The 16915-nt window shown below is 38.1% G+C and overlaps 1 protein-coding gene across 1 annotated transcript in view; it reads left to right on the top strand.

Annotated features, from left to right (window-relative positions):
* Nucleotides 1–9741, top strand: part of LOC135468014 (DNA replication complex GINS protein SLD5-like) — a 28905-nt gene extending 19164 nt beyond the window's left edge. The window contains exon 7 of the mRNA XM_064746013.1: nucleotides 8803–9741. Coding sequence (XP_064602083.1) covers nucleotides 8803–8899 — 97 coding nt within the window. The 3' untranslated portion in view covers nucleotides 8900–9741. The remainder of the gene's footprint in view (nucleotides 1–8802) is intronic.
* Nucleotides 9742–16915: the final 7174 nt, after the last annotated feature.

The raw sequence follows: 16915 nt of genomic DNA, 5'->3' as shown, positions 1-16915 counted from the left end.
GCACTTTTAAACACATTAATTGGGTGAATTATTTTCACAAAAGATGTGTTTTTGACGTAGGGAGAGGAATATATGTTTTATAATAAGCACATTTACATACACAGGGTGTAATTGATGAATTGACTGCACAGGGGGGTATCCCCATAATTTCATTACTTGTGATCGATACTGTGAAACCTGAATCTGTCTTCTAGACTGCATAGTAATCGTCTTGCTGACTGGGTGAGAAATGTCGGTTATTGATCCCAGCCTAGGCTTAGTAATCAGTGAACCAGGTGGTGGGGGTTTATAGAGACCAGATGTAGAGTGAATCCCCACACTGATGTAATCAGGGATTATGATCATTCCAGACAGTTGGGCGAATCATGCACAATTGTTAAGATGCTTTGACACTCAGTGTGGTTGATTCAGTCCCAGCTTGGGGCCACCGTGGCCAAGAGGTTTTAGAGGGCTTGCACAGCACAGTGACTTCAATGCCTCTGACTTATATCAGAAACTGGCTTTCTCTCTGGCTGTACGTGGGAAGGTCTGCCAGCACCCTGCAGATGGGCATGGGTATGCCCTGGGCCATGCCTGTTTTCTTTCTGCCATAATGCTGGCTGCTGTCATAGAAGTGAAATATTGATGAGAACACCAATCAAATAAATAAATTTAAAAAAAAATAATCCTAGCCTTGCACAAGGAATTTTTAGAATATCCCCCATTTAGGTGGTCTTAAATGTAGTTTCTTGGAGGTCCCGCGCATTTCACCAATATTACACACATTTTCAGATCTTGCTCTGTTGGGGAAGATTCATGTTTCACATGTCACAGGATGAAATGTTTCTAAAATCAATTCTAATACATGTGCTTTTCAGCAGAAGCTCCACCCAAGAAACTGATGACTGTCTTGTGCATGAAATATTCTTCAGTATGGTGTTAAACACCAATTAATCAATCAATCACAGCTTGATTGTCCTGGGCAGGATCCAGCATAAAGCAGGGGTTAGGTGATAGTTTTGACTGGAATATGATGTAAATCTACAGACATCTAGATATATTAACACCAATCTCATCAAATCCTCAGGTCACTGTAATACATACATATCTATATTTCATTTTGTATCCCGTCATGTTAAAAAGTTTTCGGTACAGATGTTTATTTGCTTCAAAGTTGGAGCCATTTCAATATCTGTGATGTGATTTTATAAACCTACTGTTCTGGTTTGTCTAACAACAACTTTCTGCACATGTTCCCCCCCCCCCCCCCCCCCCCCCCAAAAAAAAAAAAAAAGAAAAGAATTTGCTGTGGAGATTAACTTGTGTTCATGTACTGGTCGGAAAAGATGTAAATATCTTGACTACCGGTGCTGTGTCTTTCGTACCATATGTGAAAATGCATTTTCGGCTCATATAAGGCTGTAAAATGGCATTTTTCTTGTCAACACTTAGCTTTTTATGTGTCACTTGAGAAACGCTTAACATTATATGAATTACAGTATTCATAGAGCTTCCTTTCTGTGGTGTGATACTAAGCCATCACTCAGCATGTGGTTGTGCGTGCATAATAGCCATGTCAGGGCATCATGAACATGGTTATCATGGTGAGCAGAAAGCCCAGCTGTGACCTAGATGATGTAAGATGTGGTGTAGATTCACATGCACAGATAAAGGACACCATGAATGATGTATCATCTTGACCATTCAGTGGCGCCCCCTGGTGTGGAATACTACTCTACTTCCTGGACAGGCAATGTAAACTGCAAGTACAAGGACAAGTGCGATCAACAAGCTCAGGTGACCCGCAGCTACGGCACAAACACATTAGCACTCATGTTGTGCATGTCACCAGATTAGCACGAATGCTTTGTCAGCTTGGGAATAGTGAATGACATGAGGCGGATGACTTGACACATGTGATGCCCATGTGAAAAATGTGCATTTTATATGAAAAATGTAAACTGGGCATGCCATAATTTCTTCTTGCCTCCATTGGTGCTGTGTTTGGGAATATTCACAAAATTTCCTTTCCCTCCAAATAACATTGCTTCAGAGGTGATACCATAAGGCAGTGTAATTTACCAAAGTAGATATGATATAACTGCTTAGTCTGAGTTCACTGACTGTTAGTTGAGAAATATTTGGGTATGCCTTTACAGGTTGAGCAGCTATGAATATGGCGTATCCAAATGCAGATTTAGTTCACAAGTCCTAGAAAAAATGAGTGTATGGAAATGGATTCTTTTTGTAATCCCATCCTTTAAAAAAAATTGGCTGGTGATAACACAATCCTTTGTCAGTGGGTAGGAAATGTTTTTTGTTTTTTGTTTTTTGTTTGCCAGCTAAAGAAAGAAATAGGAATTTTAAAGAAATTAACATTGGGAGAAAATAGAAAAGGAAATTCCATTGAAAGGCCAATAAAAACTTTAGAGTTCTGTTTTGGAGGGTCAGTTGAGTGACACCCCTTAAATGATGACCCAAGTTATGAAAATACACTTTGTATCAAATATTGAAGGATTCGTGAACAGTAGTGTAATACTGATGGTACGAATGAAAGCAAAAACCCATTCTTTTTGCAAGGAGAAAAACTTAATTGATCTCTCGGCTTAATACAAGTTCAATTTCATGTTGCACATGTGGATTCAGTTATCTTGTGTATTACTCATATTTTGATATGAATATAAATAGGTGTGCCTGGTCACATAGTATCCTAAAACGTGTCTGAAACAGTTTCCTAATCCAGATTAGGTCACGTCACAAATTAAGTTTGGTCTGACTTGACCTCACTTAGATTTGGTGCACCACTACCTCTAGATTAAATTGAGCTCCAACAGCGAAGGCCCAGTTTCAAGATTTTTTTTATCAAACGTTTGTCGTACGATATTTTGTATGTCATTATTACCATTTGTCCTACATGTGAGATTATCATACATGCACAACATCTTTGTGAAACTGGGCCCTGATGTTGATCAGAATTAATTGATTTTACAGCTTAACCATGAGGTTAGGTGGCGTATTCTCATATTTATTTATTTGATAGTTCTTTTACGCCATACTCAAGAATATTTCACTTATACGACAGCAGCCAACATTATGGTGGGTGGAAACTGGGCAAAGCCCGGGGAAAACCCCCAACTATCCGCAGGTTGCTAACAAACCTTCCCACGTTCAGCCGGAGTGGAAACCAGCATGAGCTGGACTTAAACTCACAGGGATCACATTGGTGTGAGGCTCCTGGTCATTGCGACATGCTGGCATACTAACCTTACGGAGGCCCCTATTCTCACATTTCAAACCAGCATATAAATTTCCCAGTCCTTTGCCACCAAATCATCCAGCATTAGTATCATGGTTACATAGATCTGTGTACATACATGCGAAGTGTTCATGTATTTTGTGGATTGATTAATCAAGGTTAGCTTAACCATAGCGTGATACAGATTCTTAAATGCCCTAGTTTTTTGCCGAACAAGCCTTAATAATGCGAGTACAGAACAAGGTGGCCTGGACTGTGAGAAAACTGAATTGTTAAAGGTTGTAGTGTTATGCAAATAATGCCCACACAATAATCCCTGTATGAGCCCATGTGCATTCTGCCTTTACACTTGAAACATGTTTTTAACATAGGCATAAATTGCAACTTATATGCACCACATGCGTAGTACAAAAGCTATCTACCACATGAACGAACCGCTAGATTCAGGGTCACAAAGTTGTCACTAACATTTCTGTTTACATTTGTTGGAACCATGTATGTGTTTTTTTCTCATACTGTGGTGATGGCCACCTTAGCATTTTACATATCAATTTTATTTCCCGCGGGCCTTCTTTGCAAAGGTGGTTGGCATGCCAGCGTAGCGCAATGATCCAGAAGCCTCTCACCAATGCAGTCGCTGTGAGTTCAAGTCCAGCATCTTGCGGATGCCCGTGGGTTTCCCCTGGGCTCTGCCCGGTTTCTTCTCACCATAATGCTGGCCGTCGTATAAGTGAAATATTCTTGAGTACAACATAAAACACCTATCAAATAAAAAGAGAAGATCTTATTTCTCCGTGTAAAAAAATTGTGGTGATCAGTGATTTGGCATTTGATTGGTCAGCTGGGTCTGGAGTGCATAGACAATTTATCGAATCAAATAGACCCTTTCTCTTGTTATACATCATGTTCAAACAAAGATTTATATGAATTTGTCGTCTACAAATTAAGGGAATTTTACATACTTAGATTTAAGGGCATGAAACTTTCTGCCATAAAAAAAACACATGGAAACTCTCATAAAGATGCCTACTATCATAATTAGCCTACTGGTATTTCAATCCGCCTGAAGCTAGGCTCCGTGGTTACAAGTGGGTGAATACATTGATCTGTATTGATCTTTGCAAGTGCAAATCACAGAAAACTTTCTCAGACATTTAACTGAAAGTTTTTTAATACACTCATCACACATTTGAAACCATGAGAGCTTTTCCATGTTGGCATATGTATGACGATGGCCTGAGCGGCATTGGAAATGAGCCTTCATCGTTTGCCCCACAGCTAATCAATGTTTTCACTCTTGAAGTGTTCAGCCTACATTTATCAGGTCACTCTAACCCAGACATATATCAATCGAATTGTGGACTACCAAGGTTTTATTTGTGGCACTGGGATATATTTGCATGGGGTAATTAGGGAGTTTGTGCATTGGGTCGGGCTCAACATGGCTGTGAAGGATAAACTTTTTAATAGGTACATGTACATGTAAGGTGTGAATACAAGACATTGGTATCGTGCCAAGGTTATTTATCTAAGGGTAATAAATTTAATCTGGGAGGAGTTTTGCATGAGAAAAAAAACTCCTGACAGGTGTATGTTCTTCACTCACAAAATTTATAATATATAGAGTGCCTGTAGTTGAAAGCCATTATTAGCTCTCCATGTTCTGAGCCATTATTAATTGCTTTGAAAAAACTGAATAGTATTGGAAGGAATTTGCTACATCTCACAAACTTCTTTTTACACAATTATATTGTTTTAAGCTTAATTTACAGTCAATAAAAACACGTACATGTATGTATAAATCAAACTATAACGTTTTCTCCTACAGAATCATGAGTTTATAAATTTCAGTTGGTTATGTTCAGGACCCAGTTTTACAAAACTCTCCAAGTTCCTTATTCAATAAAGTTAGTAGTAGTTTTTTTTTTTGTTTGTTTTTTTTTTGGACCAAAGAGACTGAATAGTAGCAGAATGAATTTGCTATTCCTCACAAACTTCTTTTCTCACAGTAGTTTTGTTTCACACTTAATTTGTTGTTGATGATGTTGGTATATGTGTAGTCCACACTGTAACAAGGGGAAAACTTTGCTTTGAAACTTTTAACCTTAGGGATATGAACTATAATTGGCAGAACGATGCAAGGGTCCTTTGTCAGCAGTTCTTTGCCAAAGTCCAACATAAAATGTTTCTCAAATCAAACATTACTACAGTGTTGTATAGTTGCTGCTTAAATAAAAATAAAAACAAGAATTTTTGTGAACATGGACATAGAAAATGCTGAAAATAGTCTGATACAGTTTTCTAGAATATTACACAAATTGAAATGACCAATTCCTAAACCTTTTTGTGCATATAAAAGGGCAACTTATGCACATTTTTACTTCGATTTTGGAGACAAAACTGCATTGGTGGGATTGGCCTGTGTTTGGGCTTAACAAAAAAGCATAACTTAATAAGTCAGCACAGAATAATGTCTTCAGAATATGCTTGAATACACACTGAGCAACCTTGCAGACAGGATGAAGTATTACAGTACAGGTAACTCGGGAGGTGTTGGGTTGGTGTCAACTTTATACATATATGTTTTCCTTCATGTTAATATCACTCTGAGCCAATGCTGCTTGTTTTGATATTTTGGTTTTGTTTTTGTAAGCACTACAATTATGTAGCTGTACACTGAGGACATGTGTACTTGATGGTTGTGGAAACAAGCATGTGTGGATATATGTCACTCATGAATTCCATCCAGCCCAAATGAGCTTTATGTATGTCAGTAGCAGAATTGTGTCATGGTGTCTGCATGTGAACATCATGACTAATATCCTGGGGGTGAGTATACCTATTACCCCTACCCCCAGTCCAACACCCCCTTCCCCCACCCCTCCCCTGCCCACCATTTCCCCTGAGTTGCCTGTCAGACACATGTTATTGTCTGGGACATGTAATCCAGAAGCTGCTCATTGCATTGTTCAAATACTGTATTTTACCTAAAATTTCGTTCATGACTCTCTTAATTTCTCAGTGATTCTGAAAGGTCCATTAATGTTGGAAATATCTTTTGATGTTCGTTTACAAAGTGGGATGAGCACCAAAAGGCTATATTTTATGACCTTTGTTTGCCTTTAAAATTTCACTGCCTTGGGCTTCTTTTTAGGGAGCATACATGAACCTCTGATAAAGCAGCTGTTCAGCATGTGATGGTCTGGTATCTTCCTGCCCTGCAGCCTCTGCACACTATGTGCACCTGAATAACATTGGCATACATATTGTCGTCTCTAAGACTTTGACTCTCTAGATCTTTTGTTTTTTTGTTGTTGTTTTTTTTTTGTGTTTTCCACACCGCAAGCCCTTGTTTGTGATGTAAGCAGTGCGACCTGACCTGGATAATGTGTTAGGTTACACAGTGGTGATGAAATTAACATACAGGTAACAACTGTATACCATGTACAGCAACATGCCACTGTATGCGTTTTAATACAGCCAGTGCATATTTACTAGTAACATTAATGCTTGACAGGGGACAAAAGACAAACATGACATTTGGCTTCATACATAATGTTGTGGAAAGTTGACCTTTGTATGAATGTACATGTGTTAGCATGACATTTTTTGTTTTTATGCCATGAAATACTATCTAAAATCAAACTTCAGGCTTCGTTAACTGAAAGTGTAATGAGTACAACCGTGGTGACATTTACATGTATTTGCATGTCAGGCTAATTTATTTGTCTTTAGTCAGAGTGAATTAAAGAGCCACTGACAAGTTTCTGTTTTTTCCCTGCGGTATTTATTAGGATGTGAATAAGTAATTGTCTGTGCATAATTGATGTAATTAGATTTCATCTGAATTTGATGTGAAAAGCAATATTTGCAAGAGATAGTGTGCTCTTTCAATAATGGGTTAAATGTAAAAAAGATGCTTGGCAGGGGTTTTATTGTTTTCCCTCGTCACTGTGTGCGACCATTGTGATTGAAAGCTTTCAGTGACACATTTGAAGGTTATGCAAGGAGCTCGTCAAAGGTCCTCGGCTTACTCTGGGCATTCTGGTTTCGTCCACCCGTAAAGCTGACCACTATTGTAAAATGAAAATATATTTTACTTCACCTAAGTTCAGCATTTCTCTTGTGACACATTTACATTGATTCTTATTGATTCATAAACCTTATAGTGCGTGTGCTACCTTATAATGTAAAGAGTTCTTTATAAAGTTAATTTCTTATATAATATAATTTCTTAACAGAAAAAAAAATCCTGAAATTGCGTTTTTACATGCCAAACTTTCAATTTCAAGATGTTCCATGCTTGGCATTCAGCATTAAGGGGATAATGCAACAGCTGGTTGACCCATATCAATATAATGGCTCAGGCGGGGCGGCTTACTTGCCTTCAGTAAGGCATCTCAGTGAAGCAGCACTAGATAAAAGAGCAGTGGAAATCTGTCCTGCAACAAGGAGGCACATTACATGCACCCTAAGGATTCCTTCATCCTAATATGGCTGAAAAATTGTTGAGTATGACTTTAAACCCCAAGCACTCACTCACTCACTCAGTATCAATATGGAGAAGGTGTTACATTTGCAATCAATAATCTGATAATCAAGTAACCTAATGTTTATGGGCATGATGGAGGTGCGTGTGTTCACCTTGACTTTTGTTTATTATCTACCTTTTGATAGACGTGTGCGTGTTGGGTGTCAGAGGTTGGGGGAGAGGGTCGTCGTGTGCCGTGAACTTAGAGTATCAGTCCTTACAGTGTGTCCCAGTACACAGGTAGCTGGCAGTCTGCCACACGCAAGCAAATACTAATTAGCCAGTCTACTTGGTTTACATAACAGTGTTGAAAAAAAAACGATAGGAGGAGAGGGAAAAGTACTGTCCTCTTTCAAGCTGAAATGTAACAATATATCACTTAATACAGACAAATGATAGAGAAAACCCAATAGCTGAATGATTTTTATCTACCCTAATTCTTCTAAAAATTGGGAGGGATATTAGTGTTGAAAGTAGAATATTACATTTCAAGTAAAAATATGAGCATGTTGTTCACTAGATGGTCTAACCATGTGAGAAATCAATATCCCTGCAAGAATTACATATATATTGGCTAAAATGAGCAAACCAGACGTTCTTAATTTTAGAAGAAATAGGTTAATCAGTCCAGTTAATGCAGCTGTGAATGCTAAAGGTTATTCCACAAATGAATCTTATCTTTTGTGCTTCAGGAGGAGATAATAATTTTATTCTGTGAATTAAAGTTTTGTCATGGTTTTACAGGTATTTGTATGAATTCATGAGCATGCCTATTGAGGAGATACCATCAGGTGATTGATGCTCTTCGGGCATTCAGTCAGTTTACCATCTTTGTATTTCAGGAGTTTCCGCAAGGAGGAAATACAATTACATGACTGACATATCGATACTGTTAAAATACACAGTCATTTAAGTGCTTTTCAATAGTTTGGATCATATAGGCATTTACATAAAAGAGACAATTTTACACTAAAACAATGCTGCCTTCAGTTACTGCTCTAAGTTAATTAACCGCCATTTTGTCGTCATGTTTCAGGGAGGAGATCATAGACCTGGAGGTGGCAGATCAGCACCTCATGAGGTACAAGCCTGTTGCCTCACTCGTCACATCTGGTGCTGTCTCACTGATTTGAGCCCATGGTATTCCTGGAGAGAGGTCACTAGATGAACATAGGATGTACCCAGTTGGATGAATAGGTTTTGAGCATAGAAGGCTACACATTGTCAACAGACATTGTTTTGAGGGGAAGGCATCTGAGGATTCATCCCAGGTCAAACTCGCAATAATCACCAAAATTGTACTTACATTATATTCCTGAAAAGGCTGACAGTATAAAACTAAGCATTGCCTTTGTATACAGTTGTATATGTCTTTGTGTTAGTATACAGTTGTTCATGTTTAAAAGAGTATAAAATGTAAACAGTGGAATTTTCAACAGGTGTGAGTGACGTTGATGAAATGAAAGGCCTATAATAAAGACTATGAAGGACTACAACAAAGCTAAAACCTTGGACACTGTATGACCACAGAGGGTTGGAGGAAGTGGTTTTTGTGATGACATCCCTTTTGGTGTTATCACAGCCTACGTGGGTCCTACTGTCACACCTGAAGGTTGGCGGTCTTCTAAAGGTCATGTGGTAAAATTAATCTGTAATAAATTGGCTCTAATTTTCTGGGTTTGTTTTAGGAACTAATACAGAAGAGTGAAAAGTCTTCAAAAAATCATGTTAAGTTATATGTGATTTAATAATGCTGGCCGCCGTCATATAAGTGAAATATTCTTGAGTATAGCATAAAACATCAGTCAAATAAATAAATAAATTGAAGTTTTCTGTCAAAGACATACTGACATCTTCATTCATGGTGGGGGAACTAGTATGTATAATAGTTGGCCAGATTCACAGCATTAGGTTTAGATGTGGCTGTGTTTTTTTTATCAATACATGAGAGGAATACATCTACAAGATATAATGATTTCAAGCCTTCATGTTATTGCAGCTGCTTATATTAAATCAACTACCTAATAATGAAGGATCTGCCAATATACTGCGGATGATCATGGGTTTCCCACGGGTTCCCCACGGGTTCTGTCCAGTTTCCTCCCACCATAATGCTGGCTGCCATCGTATAAGCGAAATTTTCTTGAGTATGGCATAAAACACCAATCAAATAAATAATGAAGGCATTGTTGGTGGTTAGGCTTCTAACACTGCACAGTAACCCAGGAGCCTCTCACCGATGACATCACTGTGAGTTTAAATCCAGCTCATGCTGGCTTCCTGTCCAGTCGTAACTGCAAAGACCTGGCTGCAACCTACAGATGGTTGTGCGGATGTTTTCCCTGGGCTCTGTCTGTTTTCCTTCCAGCATAATGCTGGCTGCAGTCTTATAGTTATACTGAGCACAACGTAAAAAAATATAAACAAGTACAAATCAGTTTAATATTGAAGGTGTGACTAACATGAATAACAAGATAGGATTCAAGAACAAAATGTTGCTAAAATCCACAATCAGAAGGTACCAATATCTGAACTTTGAAGTCTTCTCAGAATCACCCATACATTTAGCTAATGAAGATATGTCTTCTGATGCAGACGAAAAGTTTAATGTCAATGTAATGTTTACTCCTAAGCCTAGGATAAATCACCAGTATGATTCAAGTAAGGGTGGAATTGACGGACTTGTTCGCTTTTATGTACACATGCAGCATAACCTGTAATATGTAATCATTGTGAATGTCTGAATGGTGAACAGTATGTCCAGGGTTCAGTCCCAAATCAAGTCATATTTAAAGGGGGAAAAAACATTAACTTGAAGTATATCTCACATAAAGAACCATGAAACATTGTCAACAGAAATAGTTAAATTTAATTTCTTAGAATTTTTTCAACCTAGTAAAACGTATATGAAACTTTGGATTTTAGGGTGGCCTTTCCTGACCATGTTTGGACCTCACATCAGGTCTTTGCCACGTAATACACACAAACTGCTGTATTTCAACATTCGTAAATCATAAGCACACAGACCTATGAATGCATTCGTCGACTGAACCTAGAAACAAACTGTTTTTAAAATGTATGCATGTGATGTCAATGATAGGCTCTGGGTTACTACAGACTACCGTAGGATCTAACGTTTTAATACCATTTTACTGGGTTGATAAATAAATTGAACTAATTTCTTGGACAATTTTGAATTGTCTTCTGTTTGATAAATATCTCATTTTAGTGTTTTCTTTGCCTTTAAGATTTTAACATCTGTAATCTTGGCACGACCTTCCTTGATGATTAGTTTAAGGCGAATAGGCAAAGTAATGGTCTGTCCGGTGTCAGTATAATGTGACTTGTTGGGAGTTCGTTTTTTGGTGTCTTCGGTATGGCGTTTCAGTGAGGTAGCGCTGTAAATGTCAACATTGGGTTCTGTCTGCTAGAGGAAGAAATCTTTGTGATAAGACTGAAATAATGTTCAAAGCAACGTTGAACCCCAGTCAAAGAAAGAAATCATTGCTGACAGAAAGAGACTAGCAGTGGTGGTGCCTAATGGAAAGCTTGACCTGTACGTGCATCCTCGCGCAGTCACTTTCCGAATCGTCCAGCGTAATGAGTGACTGTCAAGGTGGTTCACCTTTGTATGGCTTGTAACGTAGTCTCTGTCATTAGGTAGAGCCAAACGTAATGAATGGCTGTATGAATGGTTCACGTGTTTAAGCTAAAGCCTACTCGCTGTCGGAATGGTTCACCGAAGGAGCCCAGTCCACTGATTGTCCGCATGTTAGAGACTTGTTTAGTGACGATCATATGTTGAGCAGCTAAGGATAATGGCTGTCAGGATGGTAGGGCTGTAGAGACAAGCTTAGTAGCAAGGGATTCAGAATGGTTTTCACGTAAAGTATGAGATTGTATTATATCCCAGGTGGACAAAATTAAGTTTTTATCTGTTACTCTAACTCATTAGATCCTAGTGTATTGGACTGTTCAACAGTGGAGCCTATACAAGTGCAATGAGTGGCTATGTGAATGGTTCTCCTACAGAATGTATAATAACCAGACCGGGCATATTCACTGGAATATGGATGGTTCAGCAACATAGAGCAGAGTTCAGGTGCTTGTTACTGTCAGATATGCTGACCGGTAACACTGAGCTGACATGGTAATCGTTATTACTTCTGTAGGAGTCCTGGAGCCGGTTACTTAAAAACATTTCTGACTCAAGGCTCAAAACGTTGTCACAGTTTGAAGTTATGGAAGTTGATGTTTTTGGCACATTTGTCTTAAGATGACATCGATGAGGTGGTCAAAATGTTAATTTACTGGGATCAAAAATAAGTTCTAAAATCATGTATTAAACTCTGACAAGTCAAAACTGGCCATGTGGAATCGGGACCCAGTAAACCACTGCCAAATCTGACGTAGAGACGTCACATGGTTGGAAGTCACGTGGTCCTCAACAAACGTGTAAGACGGGTCAAACGTTCCCAAGGGCGTTGTCGACCGCTTGTCATCTTGAAGGTTCCACGAACAATGAGAGAAATCCCCGATCCAAGGCTCGGATTGAACCCACATCACATTTGCCAGCGGTTATGTTTCTTGCATCATTACCCTTTATCCACGCCCGGAGACACAGCTCATTAGCCTATGTAGTAGAAATACTTTGTATCCATTTTCTGGAAACGTTGTGGAGGGGAGGAGGTGATATAATACCAAACAAAAGCCTTTCATGCCCTTTCAGAAGAAAATTTCAATGAATTCTGTGTATAAGAGTAAATTGCGATTGTTAGACGAACTTTTAGGTCAGGTTGTTATGTGAATTGCACCAAAGACCTTAAACATCCTGAATTGTATGTTAAAGCCAGCCCCGTCCCATTACAATTAGATTCAAGTTCTTGAATTTGGGTTAAGGGAACAATACATCTGATGTTCTGAATAGTCTGTGTAGCGTATGTACGCTCCTTTTGTGCGTATGTGACCTAAATAAGCTCAATTATAGTTGGCGAAGCTCCTATGTGTATATATTATGTGTTACACGAGAGTTACTCAAACGGACGTTCATCCACAAGCGCTCATCTCGACTCTTTTACGACTCCATTGTCAGCAAAGAGACTATAATAACAATAATAATTGATCTGATATCTGAACACCTAAATTGCAAACTTTATGTAAATTTACTTCAGTGCGTTGCGGATTCCTTCGAGCAGGATTTAGGAAACGAAACGAAATTGTAGAGCGTAACTCAATGACTGCGAGCTGGTTGAACTTTACAGCCAAGCTTAATGATTGACGATCGGAATGCTTCACGTGTGGAGCTTGGCAAACCGTTCAAACAGCCGCTGTCTGAACGGTTCACCTGCAGATTTAGGTGGCGTCATCAGTGGTTGCCTGAACGGTTCAGGTGGCATTATTAATTTTTGTCTGAATGGTTCACCTGTAGATTCATGTGGCATATCAGGGACTGACTGAACAGTTCGCGTGCAGATTCGGGTAGCATTGTCACTTGTTGTCTGAATGGTTCATCTGCAGATTCAGGTGTCATTATCAGTTTTCTGAATGGTTCACCTGCAGGTTCAGATGACCTAATCAGTGGCTGTCTGAATATGATACAACGGCAGGGTCAGTGAAGTACATCACATGGCACGCATATTCGTGGAAGGACAAGTGGCTCTAAAACAACGTGCACGACACTAATCGTTCCCATGATGTCTTCACATTTCCAAAACTTAGCATCGGAGTAAACCCACGGATTGAGAAATGCTCGCACAGCTTGCCGTTGACGGCTTATTATCTTTTAGGCTCCACGAACACTGAGAGCTGGGGAATCTATAGAAAATTTCCAATTCAAGAATTCAAAAAGAATCCAGGATTGGACCTGTATTCCTTGTGCCAACTGGCGGTGCATAACACACATCCTTACCAGTCGGCCATGACCAGCTCTCGGGAATGTTTTTGGTGGATGGAACAGACATCCTAGGGATGTTGTCCAAGCTTATTACTATGTACAGATTATATAATGAAAAGATTTTCTTATTCCTTCTGCTTGAAAGTTTTGGGGGGAAATGCCAAGTAAAAACATGATTAGGCCTACGTCTATGTAAGATAAAAAATCGGACTTTCAATGTGCATGACGTCAGAACGTTTCGTATTTAATTTACAAAGTTTCTTAGGCGAGCTTAAGGTTAGGTTGTTTTGTGATATCGCCTGAAAGGCCTTAATATCCTGAATCGAAATATATGATAGCCATCGACTCAGCCCCTTTACATCTTCTTTTCTTCTGGTCTTGTATTTTGGGGCAAAGAACAGGATACAACATCTCATGTTCTAGATAATCAGTAAAGCGTGTATGCGTTGCTCTGTTACTCGACGGATTACATTATATGCTTTCGGTGTAGCCTCAATAAGTTTAAGGGCACTTCTGCATGTATATGTATACTCGCGTATTGAAGCGGATGCTCTTCCACAAAGGCTGGTCTTAATAACGCTTTAATCTACTTTCCACGAGGCGCCTACATATATATATATATATATATATATATATATATATATATATATATATATATATATATATATATATATATATATATATATATATATATATCCAATTGTAGCAAATGGTCTATAGCATTTGAAACCTGGCCCCGAAATCACCAAGCGATCTTTGACATGAGTCAAATTTCAAAACACTTAAATTGTTCTTTCTTATCTTTATAGGTCAAAATTTAGCTTCTTTGACAACGTAAAATGTGGGGTAAGTTATTGTACACACAAATTTCAGCTGGAAATAACGGAAAGGAGCGTCTGAATTTTAACTTAGTCTAAGATTGCTTGGTGATCCCGGGCCAGCTCTGTTAATTCGCTGGTGGTTTAAATTGAAACTGCTTTGATCACCCATGAAGATATGATGGTTGTATTGTGTCTATAGCTCATATACGGAGATACAGGCATTCCATGCAATACATAGACACTGGATGTGAGTTGTCCGTAGCAGAATGTCCTATTAATAGGCCTTATACCTGTTATTTCCGAATAAAACACTGACCCATTCAGCAACACAACCACGGAGATAATCTGTGCCCATATCAAAAGGTACGTGAAATGTCTTGTAATTTTATAGAATTTACTATATTTATAGCGCTTTATACATGCAGCAGAGAGACTGACTTTTTCAGATTCTTAGGCATATCAGTTTTTGGCAGCTAATGCTGGCTTCCTCTCAAGCGCTACCTGTTGAAGGCCTTCAGCAGCCTGCGGATGGTCACGGGTTCTGCCCGGTTTCGGCCAGATTTCTTCCCACTACAATGCTGGCCGCCGTCGTATAAGTGAAATGAAATATTCTGAAGTACCAATAAAATAAATAAATAAATGTCTGTTTTGGGAATATTATACACTTAAATGTTTGAAACAAAAACGGTTGTTTTTTTGCGGTATATCGCAGTAGGTTGCGGTTGTCATAGTAACGTAACTTGCGCATATATATATAGGTAAATTATCGATACACCGATGGCATGAAGCCCTTTTGTATAGCTTGTATAACCTCTATTCTGTACAATGGTTAATACATCCAGGTAGTGCATGTGGTAGCCAAGCAAACTTCTGTTCAAACATCTTACATCTGTTGTATATATATATTGTGCTATGCGCTCATTTAACACCAGTGGACCAAAACGTATCTCTGGAAGCAATCATCTCCATGATATCACTGAAATACCGTCAATGTTGCGTTAAACATCAGTTATTCATTCATTCAAAACAACAAATCTAGGCTGTTTATATCCAACTCTCGCTGTCGTAGTTACCTGCAGGCGATGGACATGCGGTATGCGTGGTTTTCCCGTGAGTCCATATACCTATCGTCCCCCTGCAGTGCTGATAAACCTTATTTATCGTATATTAGTGAAGTATTCTTTAACGTGGCGATAAAAACCCACGACCATCCGCAGGTTGCTGACAAACCTTCCCTCGCACGGCCAGAGAGAAACGAATCAAATTTAAATAAGTATATGCATGCTGTCTTTGTCTTTTAAAAATGAATCAAAATTTATATGTATCCATATTGTATTTTTTAAATATATATGATTTATTATAGCCGTGCTGAGTTTACCTTCGAATCTCATTATGAAAAATCAGGTTTTGAAAATACCATAATATATATATCCGACAGAACAGGTGCATTACTATGTGTGTTCCTCGATATATATATATATATATATATATATATATATATATATATATATATATATATATATATATATATATATATATATATATATATATAACATGTTCTATATGGATGTATCTGTTTTGACACATCTGTTACAGCTGTCTTCTGTTGTATACGATACAAATAAATACGCATGTTGGAGCCTACAGTTAAGAAAATAATCTGTTAAATTTAAGAGAAAGTCTTCTGTCTGAGTGACGCTAGAATGTGCTGTGCTATTGCAGAAGATTATTCTGTAAACATAACACACATATTCTATTAATTTAACATAAAGATTTTATTACACATTTTATAACAGAATATTATGTTGAACATGACAATATACTGTGTTATAATAGCAGAATACATTCTAGCATCTTTCTGTTAAAATTAACACATTGACTTTTTTGAGTATAGATATTTCCCCTTCTATGAAAGAATTACCAGAAATAAGTTAGCGATAGTGGAAAAATGATGGAAAACTATATATATATCCAAAATTACCTTTGTTATTTTTTGACCAAACATAATGCAGTTAAGTGCATGAATTCACCACCAATTTAACACTCACGAACAAACAAACATGCACAAACAAGTTGGGTTATTTCTGAAACTTTACCGACCATTGTTTCCTATGAGAAAACATGCACTTTTCGTTAGCAAAAAAAATGTTTTGCTATAAAAGTGAAAGACCATGTGGCAGAAAATACACCTTAGATTTAAAAAAAAAAAGATTTACTTCCTTTTGTAAATAGTTGTATATGTTTTCTCCGGGGATTGAAATCTGATGGCCGTCAATTTAGCCTACTATAACTATGCTGCAACATCCATAACCGACCCTTCACAAATAGCTAAGAAGCGCTCTTTGAAGGGACTGAAGCTAATATAAACTGCATACATTTTTAAAGTCAACCAGGTTGTTTTTGGTCTTTGGGTTTTGTTTTCCTTAATTTTTTGT

The sequence above is a fragment of the Liolophura sinensis genome, chromosome 6 (assembly GCF_032854445.1).
Source record: "Liolophura sinensis isolate JHLJ2023 chromosome 6, CUHK_Ljap_v2, whole genome shotgun sequence".
Classification (NCBI taxonomy): Eukaryota; Metazoa; Mollusca; class Polyplacophora; order Chitonida; family Chitonidae; genus Liolophura; species Liolophura sinensis.
The sequence above is the reverse complement of the archived record's forward strand: the minus strand, read 5'-3'. Positions and strand labels throughout refer to the sequence as shown.